Source organism: Atractosteus spatula, chromosome 2 (assembly GCF_055471065.1).
Source record: "Atractosteus spatula isolate fAtrSpa1 chromosome 2, fAtrSpa1.hap1, whole genome shotgun sequence".
NCBI lineage: Eukaryota > Metazoa > Chordata > Actinopteri > Semionotiformes > Lepisosteidae > Atractosteus > Atractosteus spatula.
In genome coordinates, this window is record NC_142707.1 from 4,531,591 (window position 1) to 4,556,446 (window position 24,856).

The 24,856-nt window shown below is 37.6% G+C and overlaps 1 protein-coding gene across 1 annotated transcript in view; it reads left to right on the plus strand.

Annotated features, from left to right (window-relative positions):
* The window catches only part of gfra2b (GDNF family receptor alpha 2b), a 107,852-nt gene that overhangs the window by 49,323 nt on the left and 33,673 nt on the right, over nt 1-24,856 (plus strand). Inside the window, exon 5 of the mRNA XM_088907536.1 lies at nt 19,334-19,715. Coding sequence (XP_088763662.1) covers nt 19,334-19,715 — 382 coding nt within the window. The remainder of the gene's footprint in view (nt 1-19,333; nt 19,716-24,856) is intronic.

Below are 24,856 nucleotides of genomic sequence, written 5' to 3' on the forward strand. Positions count from 1 at the left end.
CTGGGATTTGTATTTGGATAAGGATTTTATCTGGGATAATTAGTGAACTAGTGAAGTTTGTAGATGATGCCAAAATAGTGTAGAAGCTGTGAAAAGAAATTCAAGACTTAGACCAAGACTGTGCAGTCACCTGGCAAATGGCTTTTAATATACTGTACAGTAGATAAGTACAAGGTATTGCACGCAGGTAGAAAGAACAATCTATAAATAGAAATTGTGAAACATTGAGCTGGGAGAGGTTAGAAGAATTTAGTTTGACACATCATTTACATCCTCTAGACACTGAGTTGAAGGAATAAAAAGGAGAACAGAATTTTGGAATATATTGTTTGAATAGAGAAGTAGTACTGAAATCAAGGAAATATCAAGGAAACCCAAGAAAATGTTATGTTAATATGATGCAATGCAATTACAGTAGAAGGTCTCATTCAGAATACTGTGTACAATTTATGGCACCATGTTGTACAGAATATATTGATGCTCAATGCAGAGAAGAGCAAACCGATATTTCCTAAGGCTTAAGAAAATGTCCTACGCTTGACAGGCTCAAAGACCTGAATCTTTTTACTTTTGACCAGAGAAGACTGCAGGGGGACTTGATTCAAATGCAGTAATCAGGCATGGACAAAGACAATTTGTGGGTCTTCTTCAGACACTGCGGTCAAATCTGAACCTGAGGAAACGTGTAGAAACTATAGGAAGAGCATTTTAAGACTGAGGACATGAGATGCGATGAGATTTTTGCACAAAGGACTGCTAGAGTATGGGACAAACTGCCACATTGTGGAAGCTGAAACCCTGGTTTCTTTCAAAGAACAGATGGTTGAGATTTCTGAATTATTTAGGTACTCAAAACCGATTTAGCTAAATGACTACACATGTGCGACTACACACTTTAACACCCACACATATACCCATCTCACTCTTTAAAGAGACCAGAAATAAAACAAAAACTAGGCCTAACAGTTTTTAAAGGATGTGTTTGTGATAATGGTGTACCTAAAAGCAGTATGGCTGGTTGACAAAGCCAGACAACTGATTTTTATGGGGAATACAAAACAGCTCTAAAACAAAAACCTTTCATAATACGATCCTAGAATTTACATGTCCTGAATAACAACAATATAATTTTACAGTCCAACAGTGAAGCAAAATAAAAACCTCGCTCCGTTTCTTTTTTCACTCTCCAGTCACCAATCTTTTTATCAGTGCCTCTGACATCTCTTTTCACATGAAGGTATAAACTGCAGATATGATTTTCATCTCTCTCCTTCTTGCAGCACAATCTGTAAACTAATATAAAAACCAAATACTGATAAAAGGTACAGTACCAGCATCTAATGTGAACAAGACAAACTGCGTGATATGAGGCCATTCTAAAACTGATCATTTGTTCTGAGACCAAAATCACTTAACAGAGGCTGCTGCCTGTTCCATTTACTGGAGGTGGGAATACTGACTCTCTGGTTAGATTTTTACACAAAGCTCTGAAATATCTCAATTTTGTGCTTGGAAATTGCTTAGACCCATGATAAGGATCCTTCAGACCAAAAACTGTATACTGAAGATGGAGTTTAATGCTTTTTTAATTCTGCCTCCTGTTTTTTTTTTGCTTTCTAGTTTTTTAAAACACCTGTACTGTATACTGTATGTGCACAAAAAGAGCTCATTTCAGAACCATATTCTACTGCCCAAATGTCCAGTAGAAAGTCCTCACCTGTGGATTGAGTGACCTTATAAGGCTTCTGCATGACAATGTTCTTCATGTTCTGCCTGAAGGCAAAAATGTTTGTGCCTGCTGTGCTGTGTCACTGGTCAAGTCAAAAGTTTTTAATTTCTGCTTTTGTATTTAGGCAAGAATAATTGAACTTGGCAATGACACCTCAAACAGTGCCTTGAAAATAATGAGCAGGAATTAATTAACTGACCGCTTCATATGAGAGTAAATGAGACTGTTCTCAGAACAGCTTATTATGAAGAATAGTAAAATTTAACAACAGTTACATGATTTTTTACGGCTGTATGAAAGGACAAAAGTAATTATCTTTGAAACGAAAATCCGCAAGTCCTCTTTAACCCTCCTAATATGATTTGGGCATATTTAAACACCAGACAGGTTCTAAATTAGCTTTTGTTGTATAATATGTTGTGACATTTCCTAACTTCGACATTTTTTTAGCAGGTCTTGCATACAAATAAGATGTTTCAGGTCAGGATTCAGGTGTGACCCATTACATTTACTGTAACTATGAAGCTCTGCCTGCAAGAAGAAAACAATATTCGTTCAGCCTTTTATTCTATTATATTTGTCTTATTGTTATGAAAATGGATTCACCTGTCTGGAATATTTCTAAACATAAATAGTGAACACATATACACAAGAGGTTAGTGCAGGAGAATTTGAACTGCAAGGAGCAAGTAGGAGTTAATTCCACAATGCAAGTAAAGGGAAAGAAAATTCTACATATGTGGAGTCTACAGTACTTTACATTACCCCAAAAAAGCCAAGAATTACAATGTGATGTGACAATGTACAAGCATCCAACACTGCATACAAGGAATGAAGGAGAAGCCACAGATAAGTTGCTTACCTGGATAAAATACTGTACTGTAACTGTATCCTGCATTTTCCAAAGCATAGCTGCTTCGTAACTACTCATCATCTCCTGCAACGCTTTTGTTCTATGGACTGTCATTAGCAAGAGATGTGCAAGATTTGCCCTTTAAGAAATAAAAACAGCACCAGCATCTTCTGAATGAAGAGCAGAAAGCACCTGTGCAAATATCGCTGTTATGTTGTCCCTTGGATGGCCTACCTGACTCAGGTCTACCCTTCTCTGGTGGCAAGTCGCTAATGGATCACTGGCTCTTGGGAAATGCAAGTCATGATTGTTAATGACCATATTGCAGGCTTGATCTGGTGATTTATGGACTTTAGGGCCTGGAAGTGATTACTCTGACTTTGGACAAGAATAACACTCATTACTATCAATTTGTGCTTCCAAAGAAAGTGTGTTCATTACCTTGAATACAAGTAGCCCTGTTTTCAGTGATGTCATAGAAATGGCTATAGAACCATTCTTGTCAATGTTTCATGAGGCTATAAGGAAGGCTGCAGACGAGAACAGGTCATTCACCTAACCTAGCTCATTTGATTGCTACTTGCTAAATTTATCCTTCAAAGAAACTTGCTTCTTTGACAACATGGCAGAGGAGATTGTTCCAGACTCGCACAGTCCTTGTAAAAATAATCATGTTGAAAGCTAGAATATAAAGTTAGGTTTAAGATCGGATTGAAAAGTAATAAAAAAATCTCCTATGGGCAGGGAGATCATTCCACAGTTTTGGTGAGCAGGACGCAAGGTCTCTCAGTGTTTGGAGCCTCACATTGGGAACTTAAAGAAAGCCAAACAGGCCAAGCAGCATGTTGATGTTTAGGAAGTTAACAGTTCACTGATGTAGTCAGGAGCCAGACTATTCAAGTCTTTAATGGTAAGCAGTAGTGCTTTAAATAATCTTATTCTGAAATTCATAGTGTGCCAGTGCAAGGAAACAGACACAGGTGATACAGGCTCCTGCAATTTGGTAATGGTTAAAGTCCAGGCGTGCTGCAACTTGTTAAGAACATATTACTTTGACACTACTTGCTTGATTATTGATATTAATAATCAAACTTGTATTAGACAAAGGCTGGAACTGGATTTTCTACAACAGACAGGGAGAGATGTGTATGAATATGTGCAGTGCTATTAAGATAACACTTCAAAAGACTGTGAACATGAGCTTCTAATAAAAGGGTCAGAAACAACCTTGAGATTCCACACCTGACACTGTGGGCTGATTCTAGGACCAGCAGAAGCCAAACTAAGATAGTCTCCGTAACTTTGGTTGTCAGGTTTCATATGTAAAAAGCTCTGTTGCATTCATTATATCATATATTATATCATTTATATCATATAAGACTACACTTGATTAATGTTAGGATTTCTGCAAACATTAATTAGGATGTCAATAGCATATGAATGAAGGCTAATGTCATATCTGACACATTATTAATATATAGATACTAAATTCTTGGACCAAGAACAGATCCTCGTGGGACACCAGATGCACACAACTTTGTAATTGGGTAATACCAGCACCCCTCAAATCTATTCAGCAACATTATATGATTAGCAGTGTCAAAAGCAGCACTGAGGTCCAGAAGGAAAAAAAAAAACCCATAAAAACAGTTTTTCCAGCTGTCTGAAAGATATCATTATTAAACTAAATGATAGCTGTTTTTGTACTGTGCTTTGATCTGAACCCAGACATCAAAGGCTCATACAGCTTATTTACAGATAAGTAACAGCCCTTTCCAGAACCCTTGCTAGAACTGACAAACGTATTGTATTATACATGCTGAGTAGCCTTGCATCCTTCCTCTGTTCAAGACTAGAACAAATCAGTTATTTTAACCTGTCAGTTTCTTTAAGCACAAGAATTAATATGATAACAATTTTCTGGACTGATTCCAGGAAAGCAATATGTTTTTCATCATCTGGTTGCCAAAAATGTGCACCGTATTCTAAATTATTCTAATGATTCTATAGGTGTTATTTGTAATTGTACAATTTTAACGTTGTTCCATAATTGATTTTGTTACAAAGGGGGAGTTACAAAAATGGAGAATATCAGGAAACTGACCGAGTGGATAAATCAGAAAGTAAAAAAAATTATTATAATGTTCAAATTGTAAATGATTTTGCCAAGAATATACAAGCGTTTGGTACAGATAGAGGCATGTGAATTCTTTATTCTCTGGCACAGTTTTGGTCAAAAGAGAAATAATTCAGACACACTTGGTTCAACAATTATTTATTAACAATTATTTTATTAATTAATTATTTATTTATTAATACACACACTACACTACACACAAGTTTCACTTTGTACAGTACAAGTTTACAGACAAGGCATTCCAGCAATATCCCTGACTCTTAACCACCAAGAAATATCCCAGACGCCTACCAAGTATTCAAGTCTTAATAAGAGAATATGAATACGAAATAAGAGATAAGCTATCTTCTAAACTAAATAGAATAGAACCTGATGTTAAATCTCTCTCTCTGCAAACTCGCGTGCCACAAAATAAATGGGAAGCTATTTCCCTATTCTAAAATGTTTATCCAAGGCATTCTTTACTCAGAAAATCAGAGTTCCTTAAAACTACAGAATCGCAAGCTCTCTTAGCAAGGTTCAAGTACTCAGGGTGAACTCAAATAAGTACTGTACCTCTCACCTGGCACATGGTTTATATTCTGTCTCCTCCTGTCTGTCTCCCTCTGTGTTCTGTTCTGTCTTGATGTGATCTTACATGGCGTCTTTCTGGACTGTTGATTGAAACTTAATCATTTACCCAGAACTTATTTCACTGTGGTAAAGCAAGGTTAACTTCACCATTGCTTTGAGCACTGAATGTGGACCCCCTACATCTCAGCAAACATCCCCTTTGATTTGAAGCTGGAAATTACCTATTGTTTCTAGATTCTTTGTTACCTACAGCTGTAACAGATTAGCTTCTGTATATATTGTAACATTCTGTTCTCCTTTATTGTTTTTAGTATTTTATGTATCTTTCTCTGTTCTTGTATGGATTAAAAACCATGTCTTTCTGAATGGCTATTTATACAGTTCATAATCAACAAATTTGAGGAATTGTAGCTCCGCTTTTAAGAAATCACATGACTCACTATTTTGTTGACCCAAAATACAATACTATTCAAACCACTAGCAAGCATCAAAATCAGTTTTCATTATACATTACTGTACTGTGTGCATACAAATCTAGTATTATTCACAAGAAATATAAAGTGTAAATATAATTCACAGGACAAAACTGGTTGAGGATAGTTGAAAGAAGCTTGTGAACTAAGCTTGGGGAGTCTTACATGCAGGAATGGATCGATAAAACAAAACATTTTTGTCATTTTCATTTGGTGTTAAAGCACGTAAGGATCTTAATTGGATCCAAGGACACAGAGAGAAATTTTAATGCCATCTCTAACCAGTTTCCCCAAGAGTGAAAAAGATTCTGCAGTGGGAGCTAATCGGAGAATTTGCATACCAGTTTCTCCGTGGGTTGACCTTAACTGTGACCCAAGCATCAGAGGAGCACGCCTGGATGTAGGATTGAAGTAATTTATTGAGAATAAATAAAACTGTTGTGCTAGATCACAGCTCTTGAATCCTAATTTCCAGTACTGTGGCTTTAATGGATGAAAACTCTGCTACCACTGTAAAATTAATATGATCTTTCTGCCAAAGCGTAAGACACAACTGGGTCATATCTACCTATGCGACAACCCTGAATTTTCACTTCAGAGAAAACGCCACAGGTGCTTTCTAATTTTTCTCTTTCTAGTTTCGCTCATCTTATTCTTTTGAATCGCTATGTTTTTCAAACAGAATGGCAAGAGACATCCCTACTTTCAAATGTAGATCATCTTTATATACTGTACTGCGTAGCTCTGGCTTTCCTGCTATGGGTCGAATTCTACTGTTCTACTCTACTTTCTGCAGAAAAGGCATCTCTTCATGCGTGGTTTTCTACATCTAAGCTTAATGAATTTTAAAATGAAAAATTATTGTGAGGGGAGATAAAATCCTGCTTCTTGTTACATTGCATCCAAAGTTGTTCTGGATTTGTCATGTCGCTTGGAGAAGATTCTGTATTACTACGCAAACAGTGCTGTGATACAAAAAAGTGGCCCTTTGACCCATTATGCTTGTTAGGTTATTAATAAAAGATAAAAAGATAGAGATATATAGAGCTATAGATACAAAAGATGAAGTCAGTGTAGTATAAAAACCAGAAGCTGAAACTGAAGGAAGGCCAGAATATCTTTTGGTGTCACTACCTTTCATCTACTAGCATGTACTTTGTATCAGTAGACAGGAATTTCCCATAATGGAAAAGGCACGCAGTATTTATGCTGTATGCAGTATTATATATAAAAAAGTAATAAAAATTTACTTTTTTATAGTAGATTTCTCTATCTCTGAAATCGTACTTGCCTCATGTGCTTGTCATAAAGCACATGGTAATACATAAATCTTAGACACCCAGCACTAAACAAGATTGTTAGTGATCTGAAAAAATAAATAATATATACAGTATATAGTCAGGCCTCTAAGAGCCTGTGGGCTCACAAACTGATAATTGCAATCTTATTATTGCCTTGGCTTTGTCGCTACATGAGCCAGGAAATGGGAAACATCCATTGTTTTAGTTTTAAACTGCGGTGGAAAAAAAAAACTTCACACAACTTCTGGTCTGGCACAGTCGCTCCCTGCCTTTGCCTTGGCTCTCATTTTCCCTCTTCTGTGTAGAAAATTGCAGAGTATTGTTGCCGAGACAACAGCACCAGCACCACCTTGATTCCTCCATGGGCTCATTCAGGTTTGGAGTGGTGGTTGAGCCTTGTAATATAGACGTTACTGATTCAGGTCCGAGTTTTGTTCTTAGACAGCTGTGACCGTGTTCCCACAAGTAGAAACACACAACCTTGCAGAGCCAGGTGGTTCCAGACAGGAGTCACACCTGACACTTGCAGAGAACCTGTGAACTTGCAGTGTTTAGAGACAGCCACGGTTTCCCTCCATTTGAAGCCAGCTTGGCTGCAGGCACTGGAGATTACCATGTAAAACCAGACAGATGGATCAATACTGGACCTTTCAGAGAAAGGCATGCACAGTTCTTCACCTCTCTCAGTTCTTTGCGATGATGAGAATAATTTTGAAACAAAGCAATGATGACTAAAAAATATCATTAAGTCCTTTGAAGTGGCTTACAATGGGGTCTTAATTTAGTCCCTTCTGTAATTCTCAGGAATTCTTGAACTGCTCAGGAGGGAATGAGGGGAGAGTAAATGTTTAATGCTGTCCTGCTAAACAAGACATTGCCCCAGTTTTTAAACTGTCTCTCTGCTGTCCCCGGTGAGTTGTCACTAGGAAATTCTAATTATTTAATCTGAGAAAAAAATGAGAATTACAGAAAATCTAGCTATTAGGTAAATTAAAAAAAGATCTCCATCTTACAAAGGAGAAAACTTTATCTTCCTCTTCAAATAATAATAATAAAAAATATGCCTTCTGTAGCTCCGCAGGCTATATGATGCGGATTATTATTTTCAGAATTTTTTCCCCAGAGCATATTTAGTCTGCAGTGCACACATTTTTCATAATCCAGGTAACACATGTTTAATGCCCTTAAGGCTTACTTTTCTTTTGTAGGGTTAGTTATAAGATGGCCATATACTGTATGTAGCACAGCTCTGAAAAACATCCCACTTGTTCCTAATAGGCAGCTTCTTTTGGTACGTTTAAAAAGCTAGTTATTTTTACTGCCAAAAACTGCATGACGAATGTCATCCTTGTCCAGGGAAAAAGACGTTCCTTGACCTCCTTATTATTACACGCCAGTAAAATTGTGAATTGGTGCTTTAACATAATTTATAACATGCAGTGCTTTACAGTTCATGACCATGAAAACACTTGGCAGAAACTGTTTATAGCTGTCAGGCAGAATGAAACACTGACACAGTGAAAAGTGCACAAATATTAATGTGTGCCTAGACAGAAGCAGACACCTTAAAACAGCAGGACTTGTAGTTTTGGTTTATTTTTTAATACATCAATAAGTAGTTTATTAAAGAATATAATTGCATTTAGATTTGGTTTGGTGAAAATATACTTTTCTGTGTACTGTATTGTGCCCAAACATTTGAATGTTTTTTCTATATGTAGAAATAGTTACTGTACTGTATAGTGAATGGTGAAAAATTAGTTATTAAATGAGTTTTTGTTATTATACTGTCCGTATATACTGTACTGTTTTCTTATTGTAGAGCTTTCAAGTGGTAATATATTCAGTGATGTTCAGAGTTTTCAATGATGCAGTTTATTCTTAACAGGAAAGGAAAATACTTAATCAAGGAGAAATTGCTTCTGAGTGAAAAAAGAGAAATTATTGTACAGTATATAGTTTTTTTGAAAAATTCAGCCTGATTCCTTTAAAATATGAAATATTTGAAAAATGAAATATGTGATCCATAATCTCTTAGTGTTTCACATGACTGCTCACAAATGTATTTTTATCATGAAAGCATAAGTAAAACTCCACCAAAACATTCTTTGTCATTCTGTGTGTATCTTGCTGTAAAATTAGACAGTGGCTGTTTCAGCCCAGACAATTCATAATGTTCTTAGGTGTTAAAGGATCAGTTTCATTTTGAACAGTGTCTCTCTTGCTACAGCTGGTTTTAGACAAGTTTGTACTGCTAGAATGGAAGCATGTGTCTCACACGTTGAGATGGAAATGATTCTTCTCCATTAAAACGACCTTGACCCTTTAAGGTGGCTGGTGTTTAAATTTCCATCTTCTTTCCATTACAGATATAAAACTTGGGAACAATTTGAGGAAGCCCGAGAGGGCCTGCATTTGAGAAAGTTAGACCTTTGCATGTCAGACAGAAGTAAACAAATTTGCTTTCTGTGTTAAGCTTTATTGCCTCAGGAATCAATTAATTGAACCATGTGTTTATTCATTTCTTTCTTTATCTTTTTATTCATAAATAGGGAATAGAAAAGCTTAAAAAATCAGATGGCATTATGTCATATTAAGGTCAACCCCAAATTATTTTTCATTTATTAATTTGCTGTTTACAGTACATTACAGCCAAAAAAGCAAGATCATGATATGGACTAAAATGGATCTCCTGTGGAACACAGATTACCTGTTGCTTTAATTGCTAAAAGCTTTAAAAGATCATGAGTTGGTACAGTAGCTGTTTAAAACCTAACTGCAGTTAAGAAGATCTCTGTGTTAAGAAGTTATCTTGCCTTAATCACCAATAAAAATCTCTGCATGCAGTCAAAATGGCATGTTTTATACTGAATTGAAAAAACCAACAGTGCCATTTCAGTCGATTTAGTAGAATTTTATTACTTTCAATTATTGCTTTGCACCACGCTATAACAATTATATTCTGCTTCTTTGCAATCTATTTATGTATGATACAGATATGATTATATGAAAAAAAATCAGCATTTCACTCCCTTTAAGAACCTCCATTTCCTTGTTGTTTTTTGTTCTTAAATAAAAATAATAAGGGGAAAAATATAGCAAGCAGAGGAAAGGTCATAAATGCCTCAGTGGGAAAAATTGTCTCATACCTAAGAAAATAAAAAGGAATTAGCTCTTTTTTTCTGTGCTTCTCTTATTTTTTTACAGCTAACACCTTAGGTTTCACCTGCCTTTTACGTTCACCTGCAGACAGAATCTGTGCTCATCTGAGATTTCCTGCTGTGGGTTTTAGTGAGTTCTAAGGCCTTCCTGCAATCTTGAGAGCACAAAGTGGATCTTTCTTTTTGCCAAATGGGAATGGATTATTTCTCTCTGTGAAAATGTTTATTATTATTCAACTGCCCGGTCAAAACCCAATTGTGGCAGAGAGGAGGCATGGCTGTTTTGGGGTAACTCATCTGGCTAAGAAGAACAACGATGTGTCCAAAAGGTTGAAGCAGTCAAAATCCTCGCTTTTGTAATGAGGAATGAGCCAGGGGAGCTGCAACAAGGATGAAGATGAGGTGAAGGAAGGGATGTCAGTATGAAATGTGCCACAGAGTTATATTATGTAGGCGGAAGTGGGATAGATTAAGGTTTCTTCTCCTGAACTTTTGTTTTAAGCACCATTTAGAATTATTATCATCTTGCCACCCTCTACCTAAGATGCCCCACATTAACAGCTGCAGATGACCAAAACTGATCCAAGAGACTTTAATTTTCTGGAGTCTAATTTATCACCCAGCACAAAGCTGCCTCTAGAATCTCTCAGAGGAGCAGAGCAGGTCTACCGTTTACTTAACCACAGGCATCACTGTCTGACAAATCAGTCCTGCTTCTTAGGTAACTTCCCAGCTTTCTGCTACATCTTGCTCTCCTTTGACGCATGGATTTTTGGTTTTAAGTAAAGGTTCCTAACCCATGCAGAGCCATCGCTTTGTCACCCCCTTTCTCTGCTATCTCTACGTCTCATTCCTTTGAAAAGCGTAAGGCAGATCATTCTGCTGAGCCGGGACCATGTGTTATTCTAATCTAAAACCTGATAACACCCGTTGGATGTAATAAACTGATATTTTTACCTGCTGCTGCAACCAAGATGGGTGTTAAAACACACTCAGTGCCTGAAGATCAGATACCCTGCTAGCAGGAGGAAGAGAAGGAGACAGAAGAAAGAGATTGTTTCAGTTTTTCTTTTCCTAATTCATTTTATAGGGAACTCATGCTAAATAAATCTGGAGAGTTAAAGTATAAATCTTATAAGCCGACTTCAAAATAAACTCAAATGCCTAAAGCAGCAGAAAAGACCAAGGGGTACCCACTATCTTCAGTGCTGCCTTACGTTACAGTTGTTTTACGTGGGGGAAAAAACAGAAGAGAGTACAATAAAATAATCGATGACAGACACCTAACTATTTAAACTAAACCAAATTATAATAGCTATTGAAGCAACAGGAATAATTACACAGAATCTCTTAAATTGGGTCTTCAATAGAAAACACAGTAATTGAGTGGAGTGAATGGAAGTAACTGATTACTAGAAGTTAAAAGTTGTCTCAAAACATTACAGTGTGGCCTGTATTTTTATCCACTCTGGCAACATCAATTTCAATCCAACTATTCTGCTCTGTTATAGGGAGTTTTAATTTTTATCATTTCATCCATAAACCTCAAGAATAGTTTAAAGCAACTATCTATTATACATTACTTGTGTATTTAAGCATGTATGTACAGTAAATATAGGAACCAGTGTTCTCCAGCGAGACTGTGTTACAATTCAAATTATTTCTGACAGACTCTTGTTTTAAAAGATAAAAGAAGCCCTTAAATCTGTTTGAAATATACATCATTTTTCAGAGATTAGACAGGAATAGATCAATTCAGTTAAATGACAGTGATAAATTAATCTTCCAGGCTGTGATTATCTTTCCGTGTAGCTGTCTCTTATTTCTTACTTAATATTGACATCTGCATAAGGAGAAAGGTTAACATTTTTCATATTTCATTTTATTCCATACATCTGCTCTGTGCTTATCACTTTAATGAGCTCTTACTGAACAGAATGCTGTTTTGCTAGACATTGTGATATTAGACAAGTCATTTTCTAGCTTTAAGCTACATTCCGAACTCTATACAAAAATGAACAAATTCATTGGAGTCCTACAGCACTTTATGCTAATCTTTTGTTTGCAGAAGCACATACATTTTGTGAGAAAACATTTATTATGAATATGATTATTTTCCGAAATTAAACACAATTTAGTTTTAAAGACTCCTGCCTGGGAATGTACTGTTTACTTCCTGAAAAGTGAATTATTCATAAAGCCCTGTTTATTTATTTTTAAGATTTCTCTCTTTGACAAGGCATTATCAAATACACAAAATATGTTTTAAAATCAAACGCACAGCCTTGGAGGTCTCCTCTGGTTCTTAAACTGGCATGTGAGGGTTTGTGTACGTGCTTAACTGCATATTTAACACCTCATTTAACGGTGTTACTTAACAGAAATTCAGGAGGAGGCCAAATTCTACTGTCTTAATCTCTCCTATGTATGAATGCTCGCTGGCTGCACACAACTCTGCTGGCAAATTATCCAGCCCCCTTCCTCAACCCCAACTTCACCCTTGCAGCTGCATCCATAGTTCATTCCTTGCATGTGAGGGGGGGGGTTATGGCGGTGCTGATCTTCAGCCAACACTGTCATTTCTTGAGTCAAGCGAGTTAAAGTAAAAGTTTTAAGTATGCTGTCCCTTTACATTTGTAGGCCAATTTCATCATTAGAAGAATTTGACAGAACTATTGAAAAAGCAGATGTAATCCTCATTCACTACAATTTCATAGTTTTCCCTTTGGTGTACTACAAAGTTTCTTCTGCCGTTGATTCATATTTGTGTCAATATATGTATCAATAAATCTTCCAAATGTTTTATTCGACCCCCCCCCCCCCGATTTTTGGAATAGCTAATTGATAGTCAAACTCCTCTGGCACACCCACCTTCCAGACACTCCCCTGTTAGCACATCACAGGCAGCACTACCCCCTGCTGGTGGATGAGCACTGAATGGAAAATCCTAGTCACAGTCAGCTAGTGATACAATTCAGGCTTGAACCAATAACCACGGATCCTAACCTGTGGAGAAAGCACCTTTACTACCAATGAGCCATTTTTTTCTGTAGCTTTCAATTCTACAATATTTTCCATTTGCCAGATAAAAAACATGGCACATTAATTAAAAATCATGTTTTGAGAGCTTTTAATTTTGCCATACGTGACTATAGAGTAGCATACAGAATTATTATAGTTTATATACTGTATCTCTTAATAGGTATATAAATGGCACATTCAGACACTTTCTTTTAAATATATGTATTTCCAGAGAATAAAAGTGTTTGCAATCTCCGCTTGAAATCTGACCTTACTTTATTGGGGAGTTAAAATAATTGAATTAATTTTCATGTTCAGTCTGTTTCTTTCGAGTTACAGTAAATCCAATTATGATTGTTTCTCAAAGAACAAGGGGTTGCAACATCAATTACACCTTGTTCAAAAGTAAGAAACGCTCTGAAAGACCAGGAAAGGTATTGGCTGGGTGACATCCCTCTATAGACCTTCTGTTACAGAAAGAAAACAAGGTCATAACAGAAAGGCATATTTTAAAAGAACTCTATCTGCTGCTTTTGGATATAAGGTGATATAAGGTATAAGGACAGGCAGCCATTCACTCAATTTAAATGAACAGAGCTGTCAGTACTGCTTTTCTTTAATACTTCGCAGTGTATCAGTTTTTATCTACGGAAGGATACCAAACCCTAGTATCAACAAGTGTACCCACACAGCCTGAATGAGCTGCACCTTAGCAAGCACTGCTACTGTAATTCAAGTTTAAATCAGAAAGACTAAACATTCCTTGTACACATCTTAAGGGTAACTCTTATACCATCCTTAGCAAAACAATAGATAATGGTTGCAGTGTCTCCCCACTGCATGCTTCCATAACAAGCCCCAGAGGCAGAGAGAAGAGGAAGCCCCAGAGACCCCAGCATGAGCAGACCCTGACAGAACATGTGAGGGATAGCCAGACTGCCAAGGCACACCACTAAAGGCCTCTTTGTCCTGTATAAATGCATATTAGCATTGCAGTGTTCCACAATAACAAAGTAAAATCTTTGCTGTAGGGAGAGAACCAGCAAAGCAGGCTGGCATCTCCACTGCTCCTCTGAAGGCCAGTCAGCACCTCCTCCATGGAGCCAGCCAAGTTCGAAACCTTTCTTTAAAACACCCAGCTTTTGATTAAAAACCCAGTCTAAATGTCACAAAAACAAGAAAAAAACACCCTCAGGGTTTCGCTGTTTGATGTTTCATGAAGCGATTTCATGATTATAAGATGAATAATACCAGTGCTCATTATCTGGTCTGTTTCATAGTTACAAACTTTGGAAACTGATGAATAATTTTGAAACTTGAGGAAAATGAACCATTAGAAATAAACCAGCTTCCTTTTATTTTATTTTTTTGCTACTGGTGGTAATGTTACAGCTTGTGTACGTTTCTACTTGTTTTGATATATTGGTACAATGTTAGCGTGGTTTAAGATTAAGGCATACAGTATCATCCATAATCAGAGAGAATATTCTGCTATAAAGCAGGTTTAAATTCTTCAGCCTCCCTGAAAAATCAACCCAGGACTATTTTAAGCAGAGTCACTCTTATGAAATCTTTTCAGACAAACTGCCAGGAGTGCTGCTATAGAATTTTAAATTCCAGTGTAAATATGCAGTGCATCATTTTGAATTGGCTTCAATTGAGCAAATCCAGTTGGCATTTATATGTTGTGTCACAAAACCTTTCTGAAAAAGGGTTTTGCTGACAACCAATCTCAATAAAGAGTCTACTCTGGAATAACCACAGTCACCCCTCAGTCTCCTCTTTTCAGCATCCAATCCACCACACCAATGGCCCCAGCCTACTTGGTTGTTTCATCTTCCGCCTGCTTCAACTTTCCTGTTTGCTGTCTACATAGAAACTCCTCCAGTTGCAAATACCCACTCCTCTACCTGGGAGAATGCAGAAGCATCAGACTGAACTGAGCTCAGGTTCCATGTCCTCAATCCTTGACCCTAGTGCCCATGCAGTCCTGGCTGATATCCCTATGAGTCCCCTACCCATCCTAACCCCCCCCCCTCCGCTATAGTCAAATACTATTGTGGTACTGTATTTGACTTTCCCCATCCTACTTCCCAGAAAGGAGCTAGCAGTGGCCTCTCCAGCACACCAGACTCCTGTCTGTCCTTAGGACCAGCCCTTTAGCTGTTATTGTTTCTTCTCTTGAGGGTTTCTGCAGGGAACATGTCCTTGATCATTTAGTTCAGCAAACGGACTGACTCAGGGCCCTCACATTCAGTTCACTGAACTCAATTCCCCTATTAGCCTCATGTGTGTCTCATGAGTATTCTTACTACTCTCTATGCTTCTGTCAGGCAGCCATTCCACCTGCTTACCGGCAAACATCAGCAAGTGGGGACTCACTGCCAGTTCCTATTCAACTTCCCTGTCAGTACAGATGATCTCACTCTACTCTTTCCGGGTCAGCACGGTATCTTCCACAGCTCACCACAGAATTCCAGTCTCCACCAATCCATGCTGTCTTGTTTTCTGCAGCCACCTGTGTGCTGCCTTGTGTTCCATAGCCTGCATTGCATGTGTTGCTCATTCACTTCATTCTCTATCAACGATGCTCTGAAACATTGCATATTCGAACTGACCTGATCAAACAAAGTTCACACACCATTACAGAAGAAGTCTGCATCTGTGCTTTGGCATTCCTGTATTTTGCAGGGTTTTCAGCCTTGGACTTATGGCTACGTCTGTCATTTCCTTGTATCAGGCGAGTTAATGCTAATTGTTAGAATATCAAGTGTGTTACGCCTTTACGTTTCATGGTCTCGTTGCACTAATTTGATTTTGCTCATTACTTTCGGAAGAAAAATAAGATACTTGGCACTCAAACTTCAAGAGCGATGCTGGGAATGAAAGGATGAGGATGAAATGTTCAATGTTTTAACATTCCCCATGGCTGTGATTTAAAATAACAATTATATTTAATCATATTTCTTTTGCAAGAAAAGAACCCATCAGTCTAATTTCCTCTTATCAGTACTGCCTTTGCAGACTGAAATTAAAAAAAAAACTTGGATCCACCTACTAATTCCAAACTTCAAACCTCTTACTAAGTGCTGAGTCACACCCAGCCTCAGGTAAACAGCTACTCACTATGAAGCACTGGGTTTATAGTTCTTAATTGGCTGATCCTTTTTTTTTAGACCGAGTTGACTGAACGTCTATAATCCACAATAAAACAAACGTATTACTAAATTCACAAAGATATCAGGATGAATCATTTCATTGAGCAGGTAGGAGCTGTAGGAGTAGCAGTAAAGTAATAGCAATAATAGCCACTTTAGGAAAGGGACTATAGAGGTACTGTATTGGTGTGTGTGATCTTACTAGCATCAGTGTTCGTAAAGACCCTTTGAAACTGCTAACAATCTTTCCGATGTAATTTACTGTGACTGTACCATCCATGGAAAATCTACCATTTTGTTGCTTCAGAGTAATAACATCACTTCCAAGATTTGATTAGCCATGATCTCTAGAGCCTGTCTGTGTATTACGTAAGCCCGAGCCCAACTCGGAGATAACATTGGCACCTTTGACTTCTTTTGACCTCGCATGACTGTGTTTGAATTAAACTTCTCCTGTGAAACACTCACTGGCTTCCAGCTGCTTCTTTGACGAAGGAATGTGATATCAGCTGTTCTTATTAAATGTGCTCTTCTCGCACCTCTAAATCTTTAGCACAAAAGCAGCTACAGTGTTCTGTATCTGATATACATTCCAACTGAAATGCAAATGTCTCAAATGCACCTTACCAAATTCAGAAACTATTCTAATGGAAATTAGATTACACATTCTCAATAGAGCAGAACTGCTTTATAGCGTTATAGGTGGCTTATGAAATGTTCGTTTTTGAAGTCGCAAGCATATTAAATAGCTTTTTTATTTAAAAAAAACAAATGTTATCCAAACATTTATCTTCCTTGCTGCTTTCAATCTCCAAATAGTTCCTCATTTGCAGTGGAAACTGCATCTCATAAAGCACAGGCAGTATCCCAATTACTTATTATGAGAGATGTAATTGATTGTAGTTTCATGTTCATCCATCCATTTTAAAAACTAATATTAAGGAACCAAAAGCATTTGCATTTGAATATTGAACTTAGCGAATTAATTTTGCATGTGTTTTTTTAGGGACACATACAGTACAGTAAATGCCAGCCAATAGACAAACAGCTACTGTATATTGTGATTGTCATATCTATCTCCATATTATTACACTTTTGTTTAGAAATTTGATACTAATTTACCATCATTTAGATTAAACTGTTTTACTTTTTTATTGCTTTGAAAAAATATAATTATTTTACATCTAAAATTGTGTGCCTAGTTGATGACTTCATTAACAATAGTTATCCAACTCTGCAAATAGATTGGTAATTAATGATGATTTTCTTGAATCTTTAATTAAATGCTAATTTGAATACACACAATGATGTACAATAACAATCATTGTGTAAGATGTTTGCATTCACTGACTAAGGTAATTTTACTGAAATGCTGGCTGTTTTCATAAATGTGACTAATGAGGCTTTCAAAACCTAATTTGAATGAGCTTCTACTCTAATAATGCTATGTGTTTATGCCATTGTGTTTTGTTAAATTTTAGTTTTATAGTTTAATGTTCATATTAAGAAGATGGCTGACAATGTGGTGGGCTTCATGCATCTGACAGAACTAAGCATCATGTACTGTAGCCACAGAGCTCTTGTAAAGGGAAACTACCCTAAAACAAATTTAAAACTGGTACACAAATTGTGATGAAGTAATGATCTCCTGGCAAACTGGTCAATTATCTCGTTTCTCTAAAAAGACTTGTAGTCTAGACTTGTAGACTTCTTAGTAGTCTATATGTACATGTATGTCTCATACTGTAGGTGGTGGGTTGTGGGTTTAGGTCCCTGCTGTAGATACACATTATCCAATGATGGGATGATAATATGCTTTTTTCAAGTTTGTTAATTCCTACATGCTACATGGATGTGTGTATTCCTCATTAACCTGATGGTACAAAGGAAAATAAAGCATTGATGAAATTTTAGACCTGAGAGAAAAGGACTCCCAAATACATTTTTCACTGGGCTGGAGAGCTCAGGATAAAGGTTCGGGATGTTGTTTTGTCAGATGTTGTTTTGTCAATTTGCAAACTGTTTCTACAGGAAAAATATTTCAATGACAATATTTAAAGTAAATTATTGTGGGCTACATATGGATTAAATAGTTATTAATAAGATCCCTGAACTGGATCCCTTTTGACAACAGACTTTATTGAATGTAAGGCATGTGAGGTTTTTATTCTGTGGCAAAGCACTGGCAGAAGAGTAATAATTTCACAGTCAATGCTTGATAAATGTTTATTAGCAAAACAATAATGCAGCTGATCTATAAAAACACATCATTAAACATTCAAAACAAAGCATTTCAGATGTCTACATTCTACAGACCCAGAAACCCAAAATTAACCCCATAACATGAAATGCTTTGAAATACCTTGAGAGACCAACTAGAGAAGCACCCTGCATCCTAAATAAAATAATACATCCCAAGACTAAATCTCCGTTTCTACAATATGGAAAAAAGTCAATAGGCATCTATTTCCCTATTCTAAAGATGTATCACCAACTAGGAGAGAATGTCTTTAATCTAAGGATTACACAATATGGATAATCAGAATTATTCTAAAATAATTAGGACAGCAAGTTCTCTATAACAAAGTGCAAATTAACTAGCCAGAATATAGTCATCAAGACCTGCCTGTAAACTCGCCTACTGCTAAGTAAACACCTCAAATTAAACTAATTGTTTTTAAATTTTATGTCTGCCCCACTCCAACTGTAGCAGTATCTGTTAGATAAATTTATGTCACACCAAAAAAGACCTGCACACTCTGTAAATTGATCAACATGTGAACAAATGTGTCTCTCTTTCCCCAAACACCTCACTCTTTTTTATGTTGTTTCTGAAAAATACAGTGTAACAGTTTACCATGACAGAACCCTGAAATGTAGGTGAAAGTGGTTGCTAGGTAGCTAACCAGATGCTGTTGTATTAACAGGAATGGACTCCACTGTCATGAAGGGGAACCACTGTTCAGACACAGGAAAGCCCTGCAACCCTTGCTTGGATGCAGCCAAGGCCTGCAACTTGAATGACACCTGCAAGAAACTGCGCTCCATGTACATCTCTGTCTGCACCAGGGTCAGTCCCTTTCAGTCCCCAGAGCCCTGTAACCGCAAGAAGTGCCACAAAGCCCTCCGTCAGTTCTTCGATCGTGTCCAGACTGAGTATAGCTATCGCCTGCTGTTCTGCTCCTGCCGAGACACAGCCTGCGCTGAGAGGAGAAGGCAGACCATTGTCCCTTCCTGTGCCTACGAGGACAAAGTTAAACCCAGCTGCCTGGAACTGAGGACGACTTGTAGAAATGACCCCCTATGCAGGTACAGGGACTATCGGGCTGGGGATTTGGTGGGGGGAAGAAGATAAGGATCTATTTAGATTAAATAATCTGCCTCTTGAATATGCACAATTTAGATGGGAGACTCTTTCCTCAGAAGATGTTTAAGGAGTTGAAGTCACTGACTACATTAAAGTCTGATCCACCTCAAACATGTATTTCATATACAGTAGCATACAGAAGGTGGTGATGCTGATGTGGGTCGCTCACCTCTTAAAAGCAATTTCACTGTTGTATTTGACAGTTCCTCAGTGATTATTACAAATAGTGATTGATTAAATATATTAATGCAGGACTAGAAATTGAACTTGAGTGTATTCATGAGGAAATACATGTACTGTAAATCAGATACACATATTCAATTATACTAAAACTGCAAAACAGCTGGATTAGAAACACTATTTGCATTTACCTTTTCTTCTTTCTTCTTTTCTTTCCTTCGTTCTGGTGAACTTCATCACCATCCAGGGACTGTAATGTTGCTCTTAATCGCTAATAATACCAGCACATTTTTTTCCTTTGCTGTTGATTGGAGGCAATTTTTCTCACATTTCAACAAAGAAAATGACAGTTCTCCACAACAGCTAGACTTTCTGACCTCTTTGCCTTTCAGGACATTGAAGTACTGTTTTAGATGTCCTACCACTACACAATCTTATAAATATTCATAGAATTGAATTGTTTACACTTTCTTTACTTTCATTCCATCATAGACTTTGCTGCAGTTCAGTCTCAAACAGCATAGTGTCTGTTGATAATGAACATTTCTGAATGAATTCAATCAGTGAGTTCAATCAGTCTTCTTTGTTTTTGTTTTTTGTTTTGTTTTTACTTTGCTGCTCCCAAAAGAGACATTGTAAATTGAGCAATGCATACACAATACATTGAGCATGTTGCTTCTGTAGCCAGCAGGAACAGCTAATGACCTGGAACTTGCACAACCGTCTTGGCAAACTTAACAAGCAGTAGACAGGCGTACAGTATACACAAGTTTGCATGTGCGTGGAAGCTCAGTTCTAATGACATGGAAAATTGGTCCAGTTAGATTTTACCTAAGATGCTCAAACATTTTTCATGCAGATTTATTAGGAAATTAAAAGGGAGCAATTTGCACATCAGACGGAGCCCCTTTGTGAACCTTTAGGCCTTGTGCCATGTTTGCCTTTGTCTTAATTAGAACTTGATGATGCCAGAATGGGAGACCTCTTAGGAAAAACAGGCAGTTGCACTCATGTTGGTGAACCAGTAGGTGGTGCAATTCCTTCTGGACCACAATTCCCAAACTAATGTGGGGTAAAGTGACGACGTGTTAAACTGAGGTCCTTGGATGTACGGTATTCTTGGTATCCTGGAGTCATTTTTCTATGAGCTTTCACAGTCTCACCACAATGTTCCTCTTTAATTCAACCAGTGCATTTCTTGCTTCCCCACCTGATCTGCTGTGCAGTGGGGCTGCTGGTGCAGAAATACTGCTGTGTGTGGCCCAGGTGGGGGGCTGCACTTAATTGATGGATGAATTGAGTCACCTGCTAAAAGTGAAGTGCTGTGGGATCCTTCGGGAGGAAACATGCTATAAAATGTAAGGAAATCATTAATTGCCAAATATTTTGTTTAATTCATGATACAAGCCAGGTGTAATCCATGGTTTGTTTCAGTTTTCCCAAAACAAGAAGGAGCCCTTATGGAATTCATCACTGCACCTGAGATTTAAATGAAAAGGATGTAGCCCAAGTGTCCATGTATATTGAGAAACCCACACTGAACCTTTCTTAATAGGAAAGTCCATATCATTGTTGTAAATAAACCAATGTTTTATTTATAATCTAGTTCGCATACTTAACAAGTTCAATGATACCAGTCCATACCAGTGTTTTGACATATTTTGAAAGGAATCCATTCTTATATGTTCAGATATCTGGAAAATAACGAACACAATTTGTGCTTTACCAGAGGCCTTTTCTTTCTGACAGAGGTTTGTTACACATTCCTGAATCAGTGCCAAGAAAATTAATTGCAGACACCCAGAGAAACCTTGCAATTAAGAAGAAATAGTGAAGACTGGCTGCTTAATTGAGGGGACAGCGTTCAATTAGGCTGAACTGAAACATTAGTAGATGACTTTTATTGCGTTTCAATTTAATTTAATGGGTGCACCCTTCAATTAACACCTGGTTCTCCTTAAGTTCCATCTTGCCAAGAGAACTCAGGGCCTCATTTCTTGGGATGTTTACAAATGGACCCGTAAAACTTAGCATTTACAGTGAAAAGAATGACCTGTGAAAGATACTTGTTTTAAGACCTGCATAGTCAAATCTGTATGCTTGCAGAAAAATAATAGTTATCTCGTTTAAGGGACATTTTTGTAATCCTAAAATAATTTGCACTTATTGATTTATTAAATCATTAATTGAATAACTGTATGTTGTAAATAATAACAATGATCATGATGATGCAGCTGTCCAGCTGTGTCATAAGTGGCCCAATTCAGAGGCCCACTCACGTTGTCTTTTTGAACACTTCTATGAAATTAGTCTGCTTTTTGGAGTGTGAACTGCTGAACATTGTTTTGGTTTTATACAACAAAGATTCAGTTAGCAGTTAACTCTCCCCTAGTTCATGTGCTGATCATATCTACAGTATTTTGTTTAGTTAATAAATATTTGGCATGTTTAGGACTTCTGCTTGAAACTTCAGTTGGTTTCAGTCTTCGATCGGTCACATTTGATTCTGTGCATTGATAGCTGGACAGAGACCTCTGGCTCTTCTACTTCAGGAAGGGGCTTGCTTTGCTTTGCTGTCTCCTGCCTGCTGCTGCCAGTGCTTGACTGTGTGCATTTGACTCACAGGCAAACCTGAAGTTCCAGACAGAGCAGCAGCTGGGTTGCAAGGAGAAACAGCACAAGTCAGCGTAGTCTTGAAATAACTTTATTACAAAAACCCTTCGGAGAAGCAGACAAAGAGAGATAAACTTGCCCAGCCTAGCAAGGACCTTGGATTAGAGATGCTGCTTCTCTGGATCAAGAGGAGCCAGTTGAGGTCGTTTGGGCATCTGGTGAGGATGTTCCCTGGGCCCCTCCTGCTAGAGCTGTACTGGGCATGGCCCTCTGGGAAACGCTGGAGGGATTATATCTCTCAGCTGGACTGGGAGTGTCTAGGAGGCCCTCAAGAGGAACTGGAGTTTGTTGCATGGGAAAGGAAAGTCCCTGCCCTGCTCAGCCTGTTACCACAGTGACCCTCACCAGGAATAAGCAGTTAGAAAATGGATGGAGAATGCCACATTTCAAAAACAAAGATATCCAAATATCATTCCTCATTCCTTAGGGGCCCTAGTCACCCTAAATAAAGACACTTCACTGCTGAAGAGTCATACAACAGGCTTTCTAAATGTGTAAAAAACTAACCTCTACAGTACCGATATCAAATGGGGGAGCAGAGCTGAGTGTCCTTTCCTCGTTAAGAACTATTTTCAGTTCTCTGCTTGAAAGCTCATCTCCCCAGTCTCCCTCATCCTCCAGTGATGCTAAAACACTCTGTTGTCTTTGTATCACACGGGGTATTAACTTGAAATATAATGTAACAAATACAGTAGATGTGTTTTGTAGGAAGAAAAGTATAGGGATTCTATCTAATAATTTGGAATCCATGATAGGTTTCATAATGATCATATCCGTAGTGCTGATAAACAGGAAAAAGTTTCATTTATATTTATTTTAAGTGTCATTATTCTCAAATGACAGTATTACCAAGTTGCAGCACAAAGGCATTTGGTATAGAACTGTAGCAATACCTCTTAATGCAACCAGGGAATACTCTTCTTCAACGTGATGTATAATGCTGAGGATTAATGTCTTTTAAATGGGATTTCTATTTTTCCACAGAGAATGGCATTTGGATGGTTTTCTAGGCACGTTCCATAGCACCTTGTATTTAAAATTCTGTTTCTTTCTTTTTGTTTTCACAGCAGTAGAGAGTGGTCTGCAGATAAGACTAGCTGTGAGATGGAATTGCTATGGAAGCAGAGGTTAACAAAACTTTGAATGGACACTGTTCTGCTGTTAAAGACAGCACTTACCTAATTACAGTGTAATAGTGACAAGCCATGTCAAAATCTATCCAAAATCTTTTCCCATTTCTTAGTTTGACATGTACTAGACTAGAGCATGTAATGATAATTCATTATGGTTAAGGGATGAGAATGAATATACTGTACATGTAATGTCTTGGGAACTGAAATGCATACATTGTATTATATTTAAAAATGAAATAGGGACTGGTTCAGGAACAGCAAAAACATAGGTCTTATTCTGCTAGAAAGATATTGTGACAAACCCCCTCCTGTTGACATTCAGAACTTCAGCACATTAAAACGCATAATGACAAAGCATCTTCATTCTGACAAAATCTCTTCCAGTACACAATAATTACTCTTCAAACACCACCATGAAGCCTTTTATATCCCAAAGACTTGATTACTCCCATGTGAGAATGTGCAATACCTACTCTTAACCAGTTAACTAATTATTATCTAACTCACCTCAAGTGTGCCTGTCTACAAGTATAAGAGGCCTAATCTGCCTTCTAGTGGTAGGCTGGTTGAAACAGTCTCTTCCTGACCTGGCCTGTCACAGGTGTCAATCAACAGCCTAATTGGGCAGGTGAATGTGGTAGAAAGAGGATCCAATTAGGCACAGACAGTAATAAAGGTTCCAAGCGGACGTGACTTTGTGTTTGGTTGATAATGGCAAAAACTGAGGTCAATGGTTTTGTCTATTTGCTTAAAAAAAAAAGCAGATGAAAAATGAATTTAGGTCAGGCAAGCATTGTAGGCTTCTCCCTCTTCAGTGCTTTGGTGCCAACTCTGTGGTGAGTAGCCACTTTGCTCCCAGGTGACTGTACTTCCCTGTCTTTGCTTGATCCTGAGAACAGGCAATTATAGCCCATTATGTCCTTGTGTTTGAATCACAGCTGGGATCAAGTGAAAAACACCTCTGAAAGAAGTAAAAATGACAGTAACTAAGCTAATAAGCCTTTCTAAATAGCCTTCATAAAAGCATTGCCACAATTTGCATGTGCTGTACTGCTGCGTTTTTAGAGATTTGGTGTGAAAGCAGTAGTTGGGTTTCA